We start from the raw sequence: 24,440 nt of genomic DNA on the forward strand, positions 1-24,440 counted from the left end.
ATTCTACCTGAAGAGTTGATTCACATGTTCTACATGAAGAGTTGAGTCACATGTTCTACCTGAAGAGTTGAGTCACATGTTCTACATGAAGAGTTGATTCACATGTTCTACATGAAGAGTTGAGTCACATGTTCTACCTGAAGAGTTGATTCACATGTTCTACATGAAGAGTTGAGTCACATGTTCTACATGAAGAGTTGAGTCACATGTTCTACCTGAAGAGTTGATTCACATGTTGTACCTGAAGAGTTGATTTGGCATCTTTGTTGTCGTTCTTAGAACGCCATTTTCTTGGAAGTCTTTTCTCCTTCTTGGGGCTGTCAAAGGTAGAAGCCTGCAGGACAGAAGCGTGGACAGAAGCGCGGACAGAGTGGGAGTGGAGATGGAAGAGAAAGGATGTTTCTGTCAAGAAGGGCTTTTTTCACAGGAAACATATTTCACAGGTTGACAGTGAAAATACAATAAAGTTCTATATTCAACAGTGACTGTCTGGAAGATAACAAATAAAGGAATGTGTGGCAGCCCTCTGATATTTTGCAATGGGTTTTAAATTACATTGTATGAAAACTAAATCAAATACAAAATATTGCAAAATTCATCTTATAAGGGAAATTCGGGCATTACAGCAGCATGGGGAGGGGGAAGGGGAGATACAGGTATGGGCAGGGTAATAGTAGAAAGACATAAATATAGGCAATACAATTAGATCTGAATATAAAAATATGAGAACAAATAAACAGTGTAAACAATATAATTAACTCTGAACATAGAAATATGAGAAAAATAAACAGTGTAAACAAAGGTGCAGATTAGGGACTGTAGCCTATGTATATTGAACCATTTATATGTATTAATTTTTACAGCAATTTCACGTAGTCATCACTCCATCTTGACTGCCATATTGAAAACCTGGCTTAAAATGGCTGCTGGAATTGAGTGGGAGGAGGTGTAGCTTAAACGCGTAGCTTAAACGTGTATCTTAAATGTGTACAGTGTAGCTTAAACGTGTAGCTTAAACATGTAGCATGTAGTGTGGTCTGTCATTGGTTTTCTGATCGGATGGGATACACCAATAGACACTTTGAATTTCCATTTCCAGTGTTTTGAAGATTGAACTCCAGTAAGTGGTCAGGTTAGACCAAAATGAGTGCCCTAGAGACTGATCACACGTGGGATTTACATTTTAGAGAGTTTGGTTTTTGAATACTAAATTGTTTTATTGAATAATGTAGGCGATGCAGAACCTTAGGCACACATTTAATCTGTATACTATTCACCCCGTCCAAGGCCTCTTCCCATTGCTCTGTTGCCCCCAAATCCCCCTCCCATGCTGATCATATAATCTCCAGTGAGAGTGTGACTAAATAAAATCTATTCCGCAGCTGTTCAAATGTGGGAAATACTTGATCTATATAAAGGGCCTTCAATATTAACTATACAACCTCTTTTCCATAAAAGAATCGTCTATAATGGAGGGGGAGTAGAGGTGGCTGGGATGAACGGGACGAGAAGGAAGCCCATAATTCTTCCTGATATTAGACCATATTTTTCAAAGTCTGTGTTACAATGGGATTATCCCTGACATAATGCCATGCTTGGGGCACTGAAAAAGAAAAAGGGGCCTTCAGAGATGTCCAACAACATGAGTTGTGGTCTATTTGCACCCAGCTTGGATCCATGCTGTAATTCTAACCCAGAGACGACAGCGTCTGGGATATTATATCTTCACCCTGACCGCCGCTACCTACGGCTGATCCTTCATGTGAACGCAATAGCTCAGATAGTTTTTATTCAAATCTTTGGTGACGCTATTCTCACAGAACTAACGGCATTTAAGCTCTCCTCAGCAGCTTGTCCGGTCATGATGACATTTTAAATGTACTCTTCAATATGACACAATCATACATAAAACAACAATGAGCCTAATAAAACAAAACATAACAAACAGCCTAATGGAGAAACTTAGAAGAAAATATAGTAGCACCACATAGACTGCAGGACATAGTATACACTATATTATCAATTAAGCAATGCGAATTGAAATTTGGCCCCCTTATTACACATGTGATCCGGATATGGCGTGTGTTGTGAAGGATCAGATTAAACCGAATATGTATATTTATTTATATATATATATTTAATTGTATTTGTATATCGTTTGATATCCCCTGTATATTCCTTGTACAATATACATTGAATATCCCCGTTTCTACTAAACAGCCCATAATAGTTTCATTCTACCATTGGACGAGAACCTGGCGCCAGGTTGCCATACCCCTAGGTCCAAGTTCAATCGTGCCGCCTAACATGTCGAGGCAACCCCCGGTTCCGCGCAGTAATATGCCGGGCGAAATACGTGTGGTACTATTTGTTCATAGCGCATATATATATGGCGCTCGTAAAGTAGAACTTTCTTTTAGTCCAGTTCTTTACCCTCCAACAGAGTGACAGACGCAAAAGCCTCCCCACGAAGCACGTGCGGTGTAGTAGGGCCTACTTGGCCCAGAATAGGCATTGAGATATCGTGTAGATTAATAGTTGAATGGTCATAGTTTGGCACCATACCGTCGAGTTGGACGTATTCTATTAAGCTAATAATAGTCTATTTATGTATGGTGCATCGTTCGGTTCGAGTTCTACAGTTATCAGTACCCCCATCGTTCCTGACGTTATCTGGACGCTTATCCAGGCTGGTCGGACCCCTAGTGGTGATTGCATCTGAGGAGCTCCGGGTCAAGAGCGACTGGACCTGTATATTGGATTACTCTACCCGATGACGGCGAGCCTTCCACGGCTCTTGGATTATGCTTTGTGTGCTTTGGTTATTCCATGGATAAAGGCCAACACTGTCGAGTGTTGGAATTAACCCCCGGAGAGGACTACAGGTGAGGCGGCGCTCTACACGTGAGGTCGCACCACGTCTCTCCGTTGTGGACCGGCAGATACCGTTCCACAGAGGGTCCAGCTGTATTCGTCTGCGGCCCGAGGTTCTGTGGGCACTGGGTCTAAGACTTTGGATTCTCCCAAGACACCGTCGGCCAGATGGGATACCGCCAGCGGCTTCTCTAACCCCCCCCTCCTACTGTCTTACAACCAGCGGGACCCCCCCCCCCCCTTAGTGTATCCAGCTATAATCATTTAAGTACTATCGCTATCGTTTCCTAAATATTCCAGGTTGTATACTTACTCCCTGCGCAACCAGAGATTGGACATTCAATGTTGATTTACCTACGAATACTCATTTGCCATAAAAGTGCATACTCAACATTTCAAATCATAAATGTAATTAAGTGAATGTTGTATACACCCTTTGCTGTATTAAATATTCGATTTGGTCCATTTGTGTTGGTTCGTTTCATCAGGTGGGAAAGTGTTCATCATACTTATATCTTGTACTGGGTGGCCAGAAGTTAAAGTACATGAGGTAGTGGTATTAAATATCATATCTAACAATACAGTCAGGGAATTGTACCCCTCAGCTACAATTGGTCCTTCGAGCCGGATGGTAACTAGTGTAATATTAATATAGTGTTATTAATATCGAAATGGCCTATGATGAACACTCCACGAAACGATCCTCCTAACCTAGAACGCCCGCGGCGCAGACGACAGACACCTCAGTACTTAGAGGCTTACACTGTCAGTCAACTACCTAGCCTTCGACAAACGGTAAACGTGGTAAAAGTAGAAAGTAAAATTATGTCTGACCTTAACGACCAGGTTTCCCCGACCACAGAGGCCCTAGTAGGTCCTAATGTAATTGACCAAGCCCACGGTGGGGACCAGGAGGGAATTGACATGCCTTTACCCCCCGCCACTACTAAAGAAGTGGTCCCCGACACGCCCCGGGAGGAAGACAACCCTACAGAGAGAGAACTCTGCACGGAAGAAGAAGAGGAGAGCGCCGAGGAACTAGAGCTCCAGGACTCCCCAACGAGTACCCCCAGGAGCGGTTCACGCAGGAGCGGCTCACCTCCACTACCGCCTTCCCCCAGCGAAGCGGAGAGGATACTACAACAGGCGTTCCTCGTCAGCCTGACAGCCTCTACCGAACGCGATCGGCTCCAAGCACAGACGCTTAGCGAGCGCGAACGTCTCCAAGCCCAGGCGACCAGCGAGCGCGAACACCTCCAAGCACAGCAACGGAGCGAAGAACAGCGCACAAGTCTGGAGATGAGACGCTTCCAGATGGAAGAGAATATGGCAAGAGACCGGGCCGACGCCCAGCGCGCCGCTGCCGGTGCCCAAAGAGACGCAGAGCGCGACAGACTACAAGCGCAACTCCGCCAGGGGCTCAAGGAACTCGTCGAGACAGCAGTCAAGAGCAGCGTCACCGCAACGAGCAAGCGACCCTGAACTTGACCAACAGACCGAGTCTAGACCCCCCGCAGACCCCCTTCCCATACCGGTCCAAGCGAGACCCAGCTACAAGGAAGGAGCGGCCTACACTGCGGAGAAGCTAAATAAACGATTACAAGATCTGGAAGATTTGATAGAAGAAGAAGAGGGAGAAGAGGAGAACCAAGCCCGACGACAGCACAGTACTCCACCGGACCAGGAGGTCCCATACAGTCCAGGCTATACCCCCGCGGCGCTGCGCTACAGACCCCCGACTCTATTTACGGGTGAGCACGACGCACGACCAGCCCTGAGGAACAGTACCTGGACCAGCGGGCCATGGTACCCTGCCAGTACCAGCCCACAGCGAGGCGCAAGAGGGGACTCGCCCAGGAGGTCTCTCCCCCAACGCTCGCCGATGTATCAGCCATCCACAGCGTCATACAACGCCACGCCGTCATTCCCAGACTTCGCCTATGAGAGTCGAGCACAGTACACGGAGCTCCGGATGTGCTTAGAGACAATGATGGTGGATGTCGCTGATGAACGCCACAAGTATGCAATATTATTGAAGCACCTGAAAGTACCGCGAGCGCACAATATAGCGCTAGCCTATGCTACCTCCTCGACCCCATACACAGCGGCCCTTGCAGCGCTGGATCAAAGATATGGACGTATATGGGATTACGTAATCCAGGAGATAAGGCATATTGACCGCCTACCCCGAGCCACAGACAATCGCTCACTAGACGACCTGTCAATCAAAGTGCAGTCCCTGGTGGGGATGCTGGGAGCTCAACGGGAGAAGGGCAGGCATGAGCTGTACGCCAACTCTAACGTTGAGAGGATTTTGGAGAAGCTGCCACCCGCAAGACAGGAGCGCTTTCGGCGGCAGAGGGACTACCGAGATCCCGACGGCCCCGAGCCATCCCTCCTTGATCTGGCCGACTTCTTGGCGAGAGAGGTCAGCAGCTTACGACTGGACACCTTCGGGCGGAGCACGCCAAGCTCCAGAGAGGGACCCAGGAGAATAAGTGATGGAAGAAGATCGGTGACTGTCATGCACCAATCAGAGTCAGTACCGAGCAGTAAGAGTCACAGCACCCCCTCGAGAAAGGAGAAGTGGAAGATAGCGTGTCCCTACTGTGAGAAAGAACACTGGCTGTCACAATGTGACTCATTCACAAAGATGAATGCAGAAGAAGTGAGCCAATGGATAAAGTCCAACCGGCGCTGTTATCGATGTGCGCGGCCCCACATGGCAGCCGAATGCCGCCTAAAGAAAAGGTGCAGCCGGTGCGATGGAGCCCATCTAGATATACTACACGATAGTAACGGAAGACGGCCTATACCTGCACCACGGAGCGGCACCAAGGCAAGTGTCATGTACATTGACCCCGCCAGCAGCAACGGAGCTCAAGTGCTCTTAAAGGTAGTCCGTGTGACATTGAGCTACCAGGATAAAGTCATGGACACTTACGCCGTCCTTGATGACGGGTCAGAGAAGACCCTTCTGCTCGCCTCCGCTGCGACTCAACTGGGACTGCGGGGGAGCAAGAACGAAATGACGATTCGGACAATAAGAAGAGATTTAAAGACGATAAAGGGCGAGAATGTCTCCTTCACTATCGCAGCCAACGGGCAGCCAGAGCGACGGTACAAGATCACAAATGCTTTCACCAGCCAAGAAATAGGACTCTCGCAGTACACCTACCCTGTCACCAAGTTGATGGATAAATATGTGCACCTGCGCCAATTACCTATCCCGCTCATAGACGGCGCTACCCCGACCCTGTTGATAGGCTCCGACCATGCAGAACTCATAGTCCCGATTGACCGGGTCCATACAGGCCCCCGGGGCTGTCCTGCAGCAGTCGAGACCCGCCTAGGATGGACATTGCAAGGCCCCCTCGCTAAATCTCTCAACCGAACCGCAGCCACTAGCTGCTTCCACTCCAGAACGACAGAAGAAGACACCACTCTCCTGCAGCATGTCGAGAGGCTATGGACCCTAGAGACAATGCCCTTTAAGAACGAAAAGAAAGACATTCGCTCTAAAGAAGACATTTACGCCATCCACCTACTCGAGCAGGGGACAAAGAGAGTCACAGTCGGCGGAGTGATGAGATACGCAACTCCACTCCTGAGGCGAGAGGGAATGCCCCCCTTTCACGCAAAGAAAGACGCCACGGAGCGCTATCTACTGAACACAGAGCGGCGCCTAGCCAAAGACCCCGCTCAACAGAGTGTGTACCGAGCTGAGATTGAGAAGCTAATCACAGCGGGACACGTAACAAAGATTGACATTAAAGAGGCCGATCAGACGACCGAATCATGGTACGTGCCGCATCACAAGGTCCATCACAATGGCAAGGATCGCATTGTGTTTAACTGCAGCTACCAGATCGGATCCCAAAATCTGAATAAAGAGCTCTTGCCCGGCCCCACACTCGGCCCCTCCCTACTAGGCGTGCTACTGCGCTTCCGCCAGGACAAGGTGGCTATAAGCGGGGATATCAAAGGGATGTTCTTGCAAGTGAGACTAGTAGAGGAGGACAAGCCTCTGCTACGGTTCCTATGGAGAGAGAAGATCGGAGATGAGAACCCATCCATCTACCAGTGGGAAGTACTCCCCTTCGGAACCACATGCAGCCCGTGCTGTGCTACATTTGCACTACAGAAACACGTCACAGAGGACCCAGCAGCAGATGAAGAGGTCCAACACAGTGTGAAGAACAGTTTCTACGTAGACAACTGTCTACAAAGCGTCTCGACTCAAGAAGAAGCCGAGGCTCTCCTAATCAAGTTACGCGCCTCCCTAATCAAAGGAGGCTTTGATCTCAGGCAGTGGGCCAGCAGTGACCCGCGCGTATTGCGCAGCCTCTCCTCCGCAGACAAGGCTGCCAGCAGCGAGACCTGGATGGCGACAATCCCAGGAGAAGCCCAAGAAATGACACTAGGATTAGTCTGGCGCTTCAAAACAGACTCGCTCCACTATAGACACAAACCCTTGGCTCCAGAGCAAGGAAGGTCGGCGGCGATACCGACCACCAGACGGAGTGTGTACAGAACACTCGCCAGACAATATGACCCGCTGGGATGTATTCTACCCTACACCACCAGGGCAAAGATGATTGTACGAGCACTATGGGACAAGGACCAGGGCTGGGACGACCCAATACCCGCACACCTTGCCTCAACATGGAGAGAGTGGGAGACGGAACTCCGCTCACTCCCAGGTGTCAATATACGCCGCAGCTACTTCCCATCCACAGTGAGGCCAGAGACATGCGAGATTGAGCTACACGTCTTCAGCGATGCCTCCGAAGTAGCCTACGGATCGGTTGCTTATTTGCGTGCCCAAGAGATGGGAGGAGAGATACACACTGCTTTCATACTGGCCCGCTCAAGAATAGCCCCACGTAAGCAACAATCTATCCCACGTCTAGAGCTCTGCGCAGCCCTCGCAGGAGCGCATCTAGCCACGTTAATCCAACGTGAACTCACCATTCCGGTGCATAGAACAATCTTGTGGTCAGATTCCACGACAGTACTCACATGGATTAAGTCTGATTCATGCAGATACAAAGTCTTCGTGGGAGTCAGAGTCACCGAGATTCAAGAATTAACGGAAGAAGCAAGCTGGAGGTATGTGGATACCAAACACAACCCAGCTGACGTCATCACCCGGGGAATGTCCCTGGATGACCTAACCCGTCGCAACATCTACAGTGACGGACCAGCATTCCTCCAGCTCCCGGAAGGAGATTGGCCTACGCCCACCCCGAGGGAAGCAAGTAGCGAGAAGGCTGAGAACAAGAAGCCTATGTTCTGTGGACTGAGCACTGTCGCCTCCACAGACCCGAACATAGATGACTGCATTACCCTAGAGAGTGCGCAACAAAGAACATTCCTGCGGCACCACCCAGAGATTCAGTCCACCACTGACATGTCAGCAGCTGACTACGAAGAAGCAGAACTTCTTCTACTACAACGAGCCCAGAGAGACTCGTTCCCCGATGAGCTAGACTGTCTACAGGGAGGAAACCCCGTCCCATCAGACAGCAGACTGATTCACCTGGCACCAGAGAGTGACGCACATAATCTCATCAGAGTGGGTGGTCGCCTGCGGAGAGCCCCCGATCTACCAGATGACATTAAGCACCCGATCGTCTTGAACAGCCGACACAAGGTCACAGAGCTGATCATAAAGAAATACGACGAGGATGTGCACCACGCCGGAGCAGAGAGAGTCTTCGCGGAGATCAGACGTCGTTATTGGATATTGCAAGGCAGAGAAGCAGTACGGCGCTTCCAGCGAACCTGTCTAGACTGCCGTAAGTGGCGCGCGCAGCCCAGCATACCACGGATGGCTGACCTACCCCCCTGTCGCCTACAAATCGGCGACAAGCCATTCCACTCCACAGGCATGGACTGTTTTGGCCCGTTGTATATAAAGAGAGGAAGAGGCACCGAGAAGCGGTGGGGTATTGTATTCAAATGCATGACCACCAGAGCGATACATATCGAGCTCCTTCCGACCATGAGCACAGACTCATTCCTTATGGCCTTCCGGAGATTCATATCACGGAAAGGACAACCGTCTACATTGTTGTCTGATCACGGGACCAACTTCAAAGGCGGAGAAAGAGAGCTGAGAGAGAGCTTCCAAGCTATGGGCCCAGAACTTAAGACCCACCTCGCTCCAGCCCAGATTGACTTCCAGTTTAATCCCCCGAACGCACCCCACTTCGGTGGAACCTGGGAACGAGAAGTACGTTCTATAAAGACAGCCCTGTATGCCGTACTCGGAGCCCAGACTGTGGCAGAGGAAGTCCTAATGACAGTCCTCACGGAGATCGAGGGAGTATTGAACTCAAAGCCCCTCGGTTACGTCTCCAGTGATGTAGCAGATGTCGACCCAGTCACCCCCAACACACTCCTAATGGGGCGGCTGGACCCCGTGCTACCCCAGACAATGTACAGGCCCGAAGAAGCGAACGGCCGAAGACTGTGGAGGTACAGCCAAGTACTAGCTGACAAGTTTTGGAGCAGCTTCCTACTTCACTACCTACCGTCTCTACAGACCCGCCAGAAGTGGGTAAAAGAGAGAGACAATTTGACAGAAGGAACAGTCGTCATGATAGTTGACCAGTCACTCCCCAGAGCTATGTGGCCGGCTGGCCGCGTAAGCAAAGTGATCACCGGTGCCGATGGCAAGGTCCGAGCAGCTGAAGTACTCGTCCAAGGGCGCACCTACACACGTCCCGTGGCGAGGCTCATAGAACTGCCCCGACTCCCAGATACTATCGATGATGACCATGACCCTATGACTTTGTGAGTTGACTGACCTTACAGCGGACCTTGAGTGGAAGACAGTGCGGTTAATCTGTCTCTGCTTAGCTAATTAGGTGGGACTAATTAGGGGGCGGCTGTTGTGAAGGATCAGATTAAACCGAATATGTATATTTATTTATATATATATATTTAATTGTATTTGTATATCGTTTGATATCCCCTGTATATTCCTTGTACAATATGCATTGAATATCCCCGTTTCTACTAAACAGCCCATAATAGTTTCATTCTACCATTGGACGAGAACCTGGCGCCAGGTTGCCATACCCCTAGGTCCAAGTTCAATCGTGCCGCCTAACATGTCGAGGCAAACCCCCGGTTCCGCGCAGTAATATGTCGGGCGAAATACGTGTGGTACTATTTGTTCATAGCGCATATATATATGGCGCTCGTAAAGTAGAACTTTCTTTTAGTCCAGTTCTTTACCCTCCAACAGAGTGACAGACGCAAAAGCCTCCCCACGAAGCACGTGCGGTGTAGTAGGGCCTACTTGGCCCAGAATAGGCATTGAGATATCGTGTAGATTAATAGTTGAATGGTCATAGTTTGGCACCATACCGTCGAGTTGGACGTATTCTATTAAGCTAATAATAGTCTATTTATGTATGGTGCATCGTTCGGTTCGAGTTCTACAGTTATCAGTACCCCCATCGTTCCTGACGTTATCTGGACGCTTATCCAGGCTGGTCGGACCCCTAGTGGTGATTGCATCCGAGGAGCTCCGGGTCAAGAGCGACTGGACCTGTATATTGGATTACTCTACCCGACGACGGCGAGCCTTCCACGGCTCTTGGATTATGCTTTGTGTGCTTTGGTTATTCCATGGATAAAGGCCAACACTGTCGAGTGTTGGAATTAACCCCCGGAGAGGACTACAGGTGAGGCGGCGCTCTACACGTGAGGTCGCACCACGTCTCTCCGTTGTGGACCGGCAGATACCGTTCCACAGAGGGTCCAGCTGTATTCGTCTGCGGCCCGAGGTTCTGTGGGCACTGTGTCTAAGACTTTGGATTCTCCCAAGACACCGTCGGCCAGATGGGATACCGCCAGCGGCTTCTCTAACCCCCCCCTCCTACTGTCTTACAACCAGCGGGACCCCCCCCCCCTTAGTGTATCCAGCTATAATCATTTAAGTACTATCGCTATCGTTTCCTAAATATTCCAGGTTGTATACTTGTATACCCTGCGCAACCAGAGATTGGACATTCAATGTTGATTTACCTACGAATACTCATTTGCCATAAAAGTGCATACTCAACATTTCAAATCATAAATGTAATTAAGTGAATGTTGTATACACCCTTTGCTGTATTAAATATTCGATTTGGTCCATTTGTGTTGGTTCGTTTCATCAGGTGGGAAAGTGTTCATCATACTTATATCTTGTACTGGGTGGCCAGAAGTTAAAGTACATGAGGTAGTGGTATTAAATATCATATCTAACAATACAGTCAGGGAATTGTACCCCTCAGCTACAGCGTGAAACACAAAAAAAATATTCTAACCAACATAAATGGCATAGCCATACTCCCCTATTCAATAACAATGCACTCCTTATTGGAAAACGACCTATCAGATACCCCAAATGGGAAAAGCAGGACATACATACATTGGGAGATGTTTTCAACAAATGGGTTTTTTGTAGCTATCAAGATATACATAACAAATTTAACCTCACCAGTTCCACATATTATTTTTACGCACAGTTATTGGAATGTTTGAAGGCTCATGGAGTCCCATTAAGGATACCAATTGAGCACCACAGATATCACAAATTCTTCTATGAAAGAGAGACATCGAGAGGCTTCGTATCTGATTTTTATCATCACTTACTAATGTCTTCGTATGGAATCCTTCCCCTAGACTCAGTCTGGAGGAGGGATATACCAGACTTGGAAATAGATTTTGATTGGCAAGAAGTCTGGGCAAACGTTCGAATTGCGTCACGCAACCGGGACCATCAACAAATTAATCTTAATTATATTCATAGGACATACCTGACTCCTATAAGATTGAACAGAATGGGACTTAGACAAGATTCTCTATGTTCCTTATGTACAAATGGGGATGAGGGTACATTTATGCAAATGTATTGGGATTGCCCACCGGTTAAGATATTCTGGGAAGAAGTGACCCAGCAATTATCAGAATTCTTATTTCTGAACATACCTGTACACCCCTCTGTATTGCTGTTGAATGATGTTTTTCAGTTTGCAGCCCCTATACATCTAAAGAGACTAGTTTTATCCGGTCTCACAGCTGCTAAAAAGCTGATAGCATCACGATGGATTCAACCGGATAAAATGTGCCGGAAGGTATGGGTTCTTACCTATCTCGATGTGATTTATCTAGAGATATCTACAGCAAGAATTTTAGGTGTCAGTGGAACCAACATTGCAATCTGGTTAGAAGTGGTGGAGAGAATAAAGGCTAGCATATGAATTGTAGTGCCTGGTTAGAAACGAATGAAAATGGATGGATTATCCAAGTGGGGGTCCGGGGGGGGAGAGCGAGCAAGAGCATGTATGTATTGTATTAGATAGCAAGTATTAGGTATATATCTCGTAAACTACATTTATATTGATTCAAATGGAATGTATAGTCCTGTGATTTACATTGGATGTTTACTGTTAATGCTTGTGTGTTTAATTTTTATGTTATGTTTAAAAAAAAAATACAAAAAAAGAAATACAAAAAAAACAAACAGCCTAATAAAAGCTGGTAGGGCAAACCATTTGACTGCTTTAGCAACATGATCAAAAGATGTAGTCACGTAAGGATTGGGGGGGGGGGGGGGGGGGGGCCTTTCTCTGATATAACCTTATCTGTCGGCCAGTGAGTTATATTAAGCAGTGGTGATGAATGATACACAGGCCCAGAGGCTGGATGAGCAGGCTCACTGGGAATATACACAGACACTGTCACATCAGATCAACGCGTGCCACACGTAAACGTCACAGTGTTTATAATGTACACCAGCCTGCGACTACAGCGAAGATGATCATGTAGCAGTCTGGTGACAAGGAATTGGAATAGGATATGTCTGATGGCACTGAGGGAATGCACATAATCGCTGCTGGTTAAAATTAATTTTATCAGTGGTTTCAATCAGGATGCTTGGCACAATAATCAAAGAAAACTAAACTTTGTTCAGTACTTAATTGTGAATAGATTCTGTATTCATGCAGGACGTAGAAGTTACAGTTTTTCTCAATTGCTTTGGTGCATTTCTCTGATCAGAATTAAAGTTCTCATAACTGTTAGTTCAACCTCCACAACATTTTGTAATTTGTGCACATCATAGTAGCAGTTTCTCATTCCTCCGAACAAATTGCAAATGCTTTTGGACATGCATCAATTGCTTTCATACAATTCTCTGCTGTTTTATAACATTATCATTTGCTTAGGTCATGTCAGTCAAAATGAACTATACTTATGACTGCTGAATAGTCATTCCCTATAAAACTAATAGTCCTCATTTCATTGCTTGAGTCATTACATACAAATATGTTGAACTAGTTGTCAAAATCTGTCAAGCTAATTTTATACATTTCTTTATAATTTTTCCCCTGAATGGAGCTGGATGCCAGGGAATCGCTGCACATATTCAAATATGTTGATGAGGCGGGTTTCAATCTGGCAAAAGGTAGAAGGTGTGGAAGGAATCGCATTGGACAGAGAGCAACCACTGATGTCCCAGGCCAACGAGGAGGGAATATTACAATGTGTGCAGCCATCTCAGAAAACGGCGTCCTCACCCATATGCCCCGCATTGGTCCATACAACACACAACATCTGCTGACTTTTTTAGACACTCTTTACAGGGACATAGTCCCTGAGAATGAGAGGGGTCTAAATGGCGACCATCTGACCAAGTACGTTGTTGTATGGGATAATGTGCGTTTTCACCACGCAATTCTGGTCACACAGTGGTTTGCAGCACATGAAAGGATGCTGGTGGAATATCTCCCTCCCTACTCCCCATTCCTGAATCCAATAGCCAGACAGACAGGAACGTCTGGATGTGAATGAATGATTTACAGTACTGTGTATGTTGTATGTTCCAATTCAGTTCCAATATGTACTGCAATATTGTTTACAGTTGTGCACAGCTCTACCCAAAGGCCAAAGGGTGTTTCTTATGTTTGTTGTAAATTAGTTTGTATTTTTCTTTTGCACAATGCTGTGAACAAATTAAAATTGCAAAGAGCATATGCAGTAAAAATGTGAAACATACGTGTCTTGTACTCATTTACCTCACTAAATACAGCAATGTGTAACTGTAGATTTCAAATGGCTGTGCAAATAGTGTATAGTGCTGTCTTGAGCATTTTCAGAAAGTGTCACCAAGATCTGACTTTTTTTGCATTGGAAAACACTTACAGAGTGAACTGTCATAACGAAAACATGGCAAAGCCATTTGACTATCTTGTTCATAAACAATGGTGTCAGGACTTTTCATTTTGATGACAGTGACACTTTCATTGACATGAATACTTGCTTTTGAGGAATGAATTATCCATTTTGAGCAAGTGACACGCTTCTGCAGGTTATCACCTAGGTTTTGCAGTTTGTACTAATTGTTTTGAGAAATGCACTAACAGTTATGAGAACTTTAATTCTGATCAGAGAAATGCACCAAAGCAATTGAGAAAAACTGTAAATGAGAATGAATGAATAGGACTGGTAGCCAGATGTTGAGGAAATGCACACATTCGTTTCTCTTTCAAATTCATCTTGCCTACTCATCTAGCCTTATAAGCTTGAAGTAAACGGAGCAAACGGCTGGCGGAGACTGCAGCAGTGAATCGAATCAGAGCTGTCTCTGTCCCGGGCACACGCGCGCCACGAGAGCGTGTGAAAAAACGCTGGCTGTGCACATTCCCTGTTAGTCTGCCCCAGCTAGGCCCCCGGCAAACATGTAGCAGTCAGAGAGGTCAAAGGGGTCAGATAGAGAGGCCGACCTGCAGGGCCTGGATGGAGGGAGCGGAGTAGGTGCGATGGAGGACCTCCATGCTCTGCAGCAGGTGGTTGAGCTCCAGCAGGTAGGACTCACACACCGACAAGTCTGGAGAGATGAAGAGAAAGAGGGATGATGAGAGAGAGAGAGAGTGAGAGAGAGAGACAGAGACAGAGAGAGAGAGAGAGAGAGAGAGAGAGAGAGAGAGTGAGAGAGAGAGACAGAGACAGAGACAGAGAGAGAGAGACACAGAGAGAGAGAGAGAGAGAGAGAGAGAGAGAGAGAGAGAGAGAGATACAGATGGAAATTCATGAACCAATGGAATTAATAATATTGGTTTGTTTGTGAATAATTATAAGTAGGGATGTCCCGATCACATTTTTTTGCTCCCGATCCGATCCCGATCATGTGATTTTGAGTAAGTTCATGTTGAATGAATGACATTCCGAGTTTTTAAATGTCAATGTTTCTATGACCCTACACATGGCAAATCTGTTGCTCAACCAAATAAGCGTCCTCTACTTTTACTGGTGTAAGCACTTTTATGTCTCACTCCCAGTCCCATAATCTGCTTATTTTCTCAGAGATGGTGACGGAAGTCTCAGTTCCCCCTAGACCAGGGGTCAGCAACCTTTACTATCAAAAGAGACACTTTTCCCCCGTCCCACAAAATAAAATGCTCACGAAGCCACACAACCTATTTACCCTTAAAATGAAGACAACACAGTGTATAACGTTTTATATATCCCCAAGCATACCCCACATTTAGCATAAAACGCCTGACAATTGCATACCCAAAGTAATTTGCAATTTATTATACTTTATACTTATAGCACACAGTTTGTTGCATTAATGCGATTATAAAGCAACAAAAAGAAAATGTTTGACTTTTTATTGCTGTTTTTACCTGTTATAACAAAGGAAAACCTCAAACTCTTATGAAGAGGAGAAAACATACTGGCTGTGAAGACCTATTTTTAAATAAAACACAGAAGAGGAGACAAAACACTGGTGTCTGTAGACCGACTTTGAAATAAAACCCTGAACTATTCAGGTATATTTGAGTCCTTCCCTTATTTGTGGAACATTTATAAAATAAAAAGTAGTCCACTTTGAAAAAAGACTACCATGTGTAGACCTACTTTGAAATAAAACACAGAAAAGGAGAAAAAACACTGGCATCTGTAGACCTACTTTGAAATAAAACCCTGAACTATGCAGCTCTATTAGAGTCCTTCCCTTATGTGTGGAAAATCTATAAAATAAAAAGTACATTTTTCGTTGTTAGCGAAAATCAGGCATACAGGTAAGCCTTTTGTTGACTAAATATCTTCGTCTTTTTTTTCCCTCCTTTTTTTCCCGATTTTTCTCCCATCCCACTGTTAGTCGTTATGCCAATTCCCAACCCCCTTCCTGGTTGTTGCGCACCCCCCCCCCCCCCCCCCTACTGTTGGTCCGGGAGGCCGGAGACTGTCACATGCTTTCCTCCGACACATGTGCAGCCAGCCGGCAGCCAGCCTGGCAGCGCAGATTCTCACTGGGAGAGTGTAACGTGTGGAAGGTCACACTACCTTTCTCCAGATCCTACCCTCGCTGTGCAGGCGCCCCGACCGAACTGTAGGGGTCGCTGTCCACAACGCCCAGGACCCACCCACGGCTTCCCTCCCCCTAACTCAGCCAAACGAGTTAGTATAGCGATCAGCCCAAGCCAAGGCAATGACTCTCCGGGAGTCGAGACCGCAGCCTCTTGCATTGGTGACGAGCACAATCTTCGCTACGCCACCTGACCACGACTAAATATCTTAGTTGATGAAATATTTTTTCATTTCAGTGTCACAGTATGACATCGATCTCCAAAATAAGAAAAAATTATAATAATAATAATACATTTAAATCTTTTTTTCTTTTTCTTTTCTTTTGGGGGGGGGGGGGGCCAGGGAGCCGCAGCTGATTGGCTAAAGAGCTGCATGCGGCCTCGGAGCCGCAGGTTGCCGACCCCTGCCCTAGACCATCAACAACAGAAACCACTTGTTGTTGACATAATATTTGGATGGAAATGTGAATGTAAACAAAGTGAGCTGTTTAAAGAAAACTCCACTGGATACCTTTAAAGACCTTAAAGGGGACATGCATTATAAATGGCTTTTTTCTGTGTTTAGCATGGTTTTATAGTAATATGGGTTAGTATCAATGGGTCTGTGTCTCTAATTACCATATTGACTCATCAGTCTAGTCTCGAGTTCACGAGATCCTCCCTCACTCAACTAAGCTGTTCTGATTTGACGGTTTTGCTGACATAAATATAGCACTGATTTGCATAACTAGATGCAACCCCTCTATGGTTGACAGCGATAGCAGAGCGAGTGGAATTATCTTCACTTCCTCAAACAGAGCGAGGCAGACAACGAGCGAGTGAGAGAGAGAGGGAGAGAGAGAGAGAGAGAGAGAGAGGAGCTTCTGTCGGGGAAACAAACCGAGCGCAAGGAAGCAGCAGTAGCACATACTAATTTACACACAACCTGGGCTGGACCTCGCACGGGGAAGCAGCAGTAGTACATACTCATTTACACACAACCTGGACCTCGCAGGGAAGCAGCAGTAGCACATACTCATTTACACACAACCTGGACCTCGCAGGGAAGCAGCAGTAGCACATACTCATTTACACACAACCTGGACCTCGCAGGGAAGCAGCAGTAGCACATACTAATTTACACACAACCTGGACCTCGCAGGGAAGCAGCAGTAGCACATACTCATTTACACACAACCTGAACCTCGCAGGGAAGCAGCAGTAGCACATACTAATTTACACACAACCTGGACCTCGCGGGGAAGCAGCAGTAGCACATACTCATTTACACAAAGTGCTTATGGGCGGAGCCAGGCCAACACAGCCTGAAATCCAAAGGGAGAGTAATGTGGCTTTTGAGTACTTGATTAGAAATATAAAACAAATAATGCATTTCTTTTTTAAATAAAAGCTTACAGATGTGTTCAATAGACTCACAGGAATTGTGTAAAGTTGCCCAAATAGTGCTAGGAATATCAATGCATGTCCCCTTTAAAGAAAACTCCACTGGATACCTTTAAATACCTTAAATAAAACTCCAGTGGATACCTTTAAAGACCTTAAAGAAAAATCCACTGGATACCTTTAAAGACCTTAAAGAAAACTCCACTGGATACCTTTAACTCATTCCCGCCAACAACGAGTATACTCATTATTGGCCGCCAATCGAATAACGCCAACAACGAATATACTCGTTATTGGATCGTTATTTCTTTTATTCGCTATTTCCATTCGTAAATCATCCAGCAAGGCTGTGGTACTGTGTGGGTCGCTGTCCACAACGCCCAGGACCCACCCACGGCTTCCCTCCCCCTAACTCAGCCAAACGAGTTAGTATAGCGATCAGCCCAAGCCAAGGCAATGCTGACTCTCCGGGAGTCGAGACCGCAGCCTCTTGCATTGGTGACGAGCACAATCTCCGCTATGCCACCTGACCACGACATGTGTGGCAATGTGTCTGAGATCGCAAAGGTCCAATACCGCCGCCTGGTGGTATGCGGCCGATGTCGCACTTCCTTTCTGACTCTGTGTATGCCTCTGTGTATCATTGAAATTCCTCCGGGTGGAGTTTTCGAGCAGGCTGGACCGAAGGGTATACCCGATCGCATTGAATCGCTTTCAGGACGCCGGATTCATTATGCTGTGGGGGGTTATGGCGTGGGCCAAATGGACATATGATCTACCAGATGGCAATCAAATAATTGGAATATTCTTTTTGGAATCTCATCGGCCACAGGTAAGAGCAATTTAACGTCAATTTCAGCTCGGTTGTGCATTGTTTTCATAGCCATCGCCCTGATCAGCGTATGCTGTTGTACTAACGAATGCCGTTATTGACAATCAATTAATCAGAAACGACCCCCCCCCCCCTCTTTCATGCATGCATGATGGAACATAATATACCGATCATATGTATTTGAATTTTTTATTGTAGCGTGTATAGGGACGCAATGCCAATGGATTAAGTATAATATGCGTTGCGGGCTATTACTAGCCTCCCAGGAATTACCCCAGACCACTCTAAAACCATACTTATATTCACCACGGTATAAAACGAGAATGTATGGATGGAAAAAATATTCCTTTTTCACATCTTGAACGATAGATACTCGATGTCAAATGGGCCATAGTATTGCATATATAGCTATAATATTTAAAGGGGACATGCATTGCTATTCCTTGCACTATTTGGGCAACTTTACACAATTCCTGTGAGTCTATGGAAGACATCTGTAAGGTTTTTTTCAAAATAAATTCATTGTTTTATATTTCTAATGAAGTACTCAAAAGCATAATTTTTCAGCCTCAGGATTTCAGGCTGTTATTGGATGGGCTCCGCCCATAAGCGCTTTCAGTGACAGTCACCCACACAGCGTGATACATACGAGAGAGAGAGAGAGAGAGAGAGAGAGAGAGAGAGAGAGAGAGAGAGAGAGAGAGAGAGAGAGGGGGGGGGGGAGAGAGAGCGAGGAGAGATGCGTCCCGACACACACGCAGTCAAGTTTCTGTGTAAATGCTCCGACGAGGGAGAGAGAGAGGAGAGATGCGTCCCCGACACCCACACAGTCAAGTTTGTGTGTAAATGCTCCGACGAGGGAGAGCGATGGCGCACACACATTTTTACACACACTTCTGCACGGTCCCGCCGGTCCCTCTCTCTCTCTCCCTCTCTATCTCTTTCGCTCACTCGTTCTCTGCCTCTCTGTCAAAACCTGTTTGAGGAAGTGTCGGGTTACACTATGCGCTACAACCATTGCGAGTCAAATCAGAACAGCTTAGTTGAGTGAGGGAAGATCTTGTGAACTCGAGACTAGACTGATGAGTCAATATGATAATTAACGACACAGACCACATTGATATAATCCCAATTGCTAGGAAATAATGCTAAACACTGGAAAAGGCCATTTATAATGCATGGGACCTTTAAATAGTTATAGCCCTGCAAACAAGGTGAGCGACTCCCACCATTTACAGCGATGGCAGTAGCTACTACAGGATGAGGCTAATCCGTGAGTTAAAGACCATAAAGAAACACTTCACCCCAAAAATGACAATCTGTATTCAGGGCTTTCCCCAGGATTTTAAAACAGGATGGTGCTGATACGCAAGTAGGGGGGTTGTGGCCCCCGTCCGGGAGGCAAAGAAATGTGCAATAAAAAAAGGTATAAGCTAACCCCAAACTTTTCACTGCAAAAACATTTATGAAATAAAATAATTATAAAAAAGATAATAATAATAAAAACGTTTAAATTTTTTTTTAACACATGGTGGCGCTGGCACGTAGTCATAGTAGCGCTGCACTCCTATACCATTGTTTAGGAACGCCCTGGTAAATCAATTACTCACCCTGCCTTGTATTCCTGAAGAATCTTTTTGGGGGTAAAATGGTAGCAATACTTGAAGAATTTAAGTTAATGGGGGCTAATTTCAACAAAAACTATATCAAAACATCCCTTTACAAACTCTCACACAACTCAGTATAATCCAAGTCTCATTTATCCAGTCATATGCTCAGTACTTCCAAAACACATGCATTTTCACTAAAACCTTGCTAACGAAAACATTTCCAGATAAATGCATCCTTCAAATGGGGTAGTGTTTACCACATTCACGAGAAGAGTGCATATGAATGAATGGTGTGTGGTAAACACAACGTTGTAAGTGGGAAACCGCTCGCCTCAGTGGCTTCAAGACGCATTGCCCAGTTGCTTAGCAATGGTGTTGTGTACTCGACTTCCCATGTTGAGACCACAAACTCACAAGTTCCATTTGAAGGCAGCATTTATCCAGCAACACGAGGCGAGTAATTAATATATAAATGATCATTTCTGGGGTGTAGTGTTCCTTTAATTTAGGAGTTGTAATTGTTTTTCAAGGGTCAAATTCAGGGTTTTTGTCCCTTAATTTTACATATGCCATGCACAATTCCACTTCATCTATTTCTTACTTTACCTTAACTCATTCAAGGCCAACCACAACTATAGTCGTGTTATCTCGCCATGCGTTGAGCGTTTTCATTGTTTTTTCTTTTATTCGATTTTTTTATTCTATACAGTCTCACGGACCTCAGTGTTACCATTGGAACTCATTCTGAGACCCCGAGAGTGCAATACCGGCCGAATCCTGCTAGGTGGTAGTATCGCCTACCCTTTGAAACCTTATTTCACACTGTGTGTTACATTGTATATGGTCCGGGTGGAGAATTTAGACCAAGCCAAGTGAATCGCTTCATCCGAGCACTTTGGAACGCGCTCAGAACACTTGAGGCATATCTTGTGCCACTTCATGTCAGGGACCCGATGGACATCAATACTGGAAATCGCGATCAGACAATTGAAATATTCTTTTTGGGATACCTCCTAGTAAAGGTAAGGACTATATGACATCAATCCTACTTTGATCCAACAATGATGCAACGATCATAACGTACTCCAAAACGTATGCCGTTGTTGACGATCAGAGCATCAAAAAACGACCCCCCCCCCCCCCCCCCCCCCTTGATGCATTCATGATGAAACATAATACCTATTTGTTACGGCTGTGGCTCTTGTGGTATGTTTTTGGTAGAGCTGGTGAAAGCTCTGGTTCGTTGCGTGGTGGGTTTATGGAACCCTATCTTTTGTGTTATACTTTATTGTAGAGCTCTGGCCTTTTGGGTATAGTTGTGCTAGAGCTGTGGCTTGTGGCATTTAGGTCTTGTAGAGCTGTGGCTTTTGTTATGTTGGTGTAGAGCTGGTACCAAAAGCCCTGATTCATTGTGTTGTTGTTTTGTGAAGTCACTATCTTTTGTTGTTTGCTGCTGTTAAAAACCCTAGTTTAGAGTGAGCACCACCCGCTGTACTTTTGGGTGCTTAGCGCCTGCAAAGGGGGGGGGGGTGGGTTTTCTTTTCCTTTTTGTGTTTGATTTGGTGCCACTGGTAGTCCTCCTTGCTCTCTGTGTTGCTTTGTGTATAAATAAACATTATTATTTTGCAAACGGTTTCCTGGTTTTGTGTCGCTGCATCCTCACCCATTATGTCTGTTGCCTTGTGTTGCGACCCTCCATCAATATACCTTTGATTTGGAAATAGTAACATGTCCAGGCGAGCAATGCCAACACCTTTAGCAAAATTCACACAGCGCTCCATAACGCAGCTTCCAGGAATTAGCCAGGATCACTCTGAAACTATACAATATTCACCACGGGATAACACGCAAACGTATACATGAAAGAATGTACTCTTTTTTACATGTTGGACGAGAGATAGTGACTGTCAAATGAGCCATAGTATTGTCTCCATAGCTATAATATATGTGTAGATATATAGATATAGCTCTGCAAACATCGTGACGCACAGTGAAAATGCAAACATCGTGACGCACAGTGAAAATCCTCCCTATCTTTTAAAGCGTGGCCCATTGACTACAAGGATGGATAAAACGGCTGGCGCTGAAAGTGTTAATTGTAATGAATACATTAATTAAGGTTAGTTTTTAAGGTGTAAAATTAAGGGATTGTATTCTAGTGTGGAATTGTGTGTATGAATGTGTGTGTGTGTGTGTGTGTGTGTGTTGTAAGATAAGATAAGATACGATATTCCTTTATTGATCCCCTTGGGGGAAATTCAAGCATCATAGCAGCATGGGGGAGGGGGGAGGGTAGGTACAGGTATGGGCAGGGTAATAGTAGAAGACATAAATACAGGCAATACAATTACAATATAGTAGAAAAGTAAAAATAGGCAGTGTAAACAATATAATGAAGTCTTCTGAATATACGCATCTGAGCAAGTAGGCAGTGTAATCAAAGGTGCGTTGTGTGTGTGTGTGTGTGTGTGTGTGTGTGTGTGTGTGTGTGTGTGTGTGTGTGTGTGTGTGTGTGTGTGTGTGTGTGTGTGCATTGTGTGTGATATGATATGATATTCCTTTATTGATCCCCTTGGGGAAATTCAGGCATCATAGCAGCATGGGGGGAGGGGGGGTACAGGTAGTAAAACAACACAGTGTACAGGTAGTAAAAAACAACACAGGCAGTGTAAACAATTTGATCAATATGGTCAATATAATTTACTATCTGACTAGCTGAAGAAATATTCACAGTATTCACAGTGTTGTAGAAATCGTCGGAAAGGAGAGACGCACAATTTCTATCTTGCGACAACACCAAGTAGTGTGTCATTTATTATCTTCTTAGCACAAGTGACAGCTGTCAGATCTATGCCGTGCTAAACTCTGACAGCTCCTCGTCACCAAAACCTTTTATGAATGACATTCCACCAGCGCGTCTTCTCTAAGCCCCAACCCCATTAAAGTGACAGTGCCCCATCAATACATCAAAACAATCTAATGGTGAATTATGTCCATAGCACCCACTACAGTGTCACATAAGGTGCAGTATGCATAAGGTAGTGTTATAATTTACTATCTACTGAGTATACATTATTCACAGTATCACGGTATCCACTGAAATATACATTATTCACAGTATCACAGTATCACAGTATCCACATAAGGTGCAGTAAGCCTAAGGTAGTGTAGGTTGTCCTCCTTGGGTTCCTATAAGTCCCAGGTCAATGTCTGGTAGCAGTCGCTGTCGCTGCCCCCTGTTGTGGAGCCTGGAGGCTGCTAGTCACTGCCCCCTGTTGTGGAGCCTGGAGGCTGCTAGTCACTGCCCACTGTTGTGGAGCCTGGAGGCTGCTAGTCACTGCCCCCTGTTGTGGAGCCTGGAGGCTGCTAGTCACTGCCCCCTGTTGTGGAGCCTGGAGGCTGCTAGTCGCTGCCCCCTGTTGTGGAGCCTGGAGGCTGCTAGTCACTGCCCCCTGTTGTGGAGCCTGGAGGCTGCTAGTCACTGCCCCCTGTTGTGGAGCCTGGAGGCTGCTAGTCACTGCCCCCTGTTGTGGAGCCTGGAGGCTGCTAGTCACTGCCCCCTGTTGTGGAGCCTGGAGGCTGCTAGTCGCTGCCCACTGTTGTGGAGCCTGGAGGCTGCTAGTCGCTGCCCACTTTTGTGGAGCCTGGAGGCTGCTAGTCGCTGCCCACTGTTGTGGAGCCTGGAGGCTGCTAGTCGCTGCCCACTGTTGTGGAGCCTGGAGGCTGCTAGTCGCTGCCCACTGTTGTGGAGCCTGGAGGCTGCTAGTCACTGCCCCCTGTTGTGGAGCCTGGAGGCTGCTAGTCACTGCCCACTGTTGTGGAGCCTGATGGCTGCTAGTCGCTGCCCACTGTTGTGGAGCCTGGAGGCTGCTAGTCACTGCCCACTGTTGTGGAGCCTGATGGCTGCTAGTCGCTGCCCACTGTTGTGGAGCCTGGAGGCTGCTAGTCACGTCCGAGGCGGTTAGTTGAGTGTGTGGGTGTGTGTGTGTGTGTGTGTGTGTGTGTGTGTGTGTGTGTGGTGTGTGTGTGTGTGTGTGTGTGTGTGTGTGTGTGTGTGTGTGTGTGTGTGTGTGTGTGTGTGTGTGTGTGTGTGTGTGTGGGAGGTTACCTTTGGCGCACTTGTCCATGTCGTCCGACGACTGCAGCCAGGCGGCCACCTTGGCCTGACTGTTACAGGACGCTGCAGCCTGCACTGAGGACTGCCTGGCTATGGACACAGGCTACAACAACAAAGAGATGACAAGGTCAGTCCAATAGCAACTATCCCCTCGCTCTCCCTGAGGGGGGGGTTCAGGAAAATGCCTTTGTAGATATTATGTGATCTCATAACACGTTGGAGATCAAAATGAGAGGCTGAAGCTAATC

General features: G+C 46.2%; 1 protein-coding gene across 3 annotated transcripts in view; it reads right to left on the minus strand.

Moving 5' to 3' along the window:
- The window catches only part of osbpl3b (oxysterol binding protein-like 3b), a 181,388-nt gene that overhangs the window by 77,724 nt on the left and 79,224 nt on the right, over positions 1-24,440 (minus strand). For all 3 annotated transcript variants that reach the window (XM_084336436.1, XM_084336434.1, XM_084336435.1), the window contains 3 exons: positions 24,184-24,295; positions 14,661-14,764; positions 242-334 (listed from right to left, as the gene is read on the minus strand). In XM_084336436.1, coding sequence (XP_084192562.1) covers positions 242-334; positions 14,661-14,764; positions 24,184-24,295 — 309 coding nt within the window. The remainder of the gene's footprint in view (positions 1-241; positions 335-14,660; positions 14,765-24,183; positions 24,296-24,440) is intronic.

Source organism: Notolepis coatsorum, assembly GCF_963971535.1.
Source record: "Notolepis coatsorum genome assembly, chromosome: 19".
Classification (NCBI taxonomy): domain Eukaryota; kingdom Metazoa; phylum Chordata; class Actinopteri; order Aulopiformes; family Paralepididae; genus Notolepis; species Notolepis coatsorum.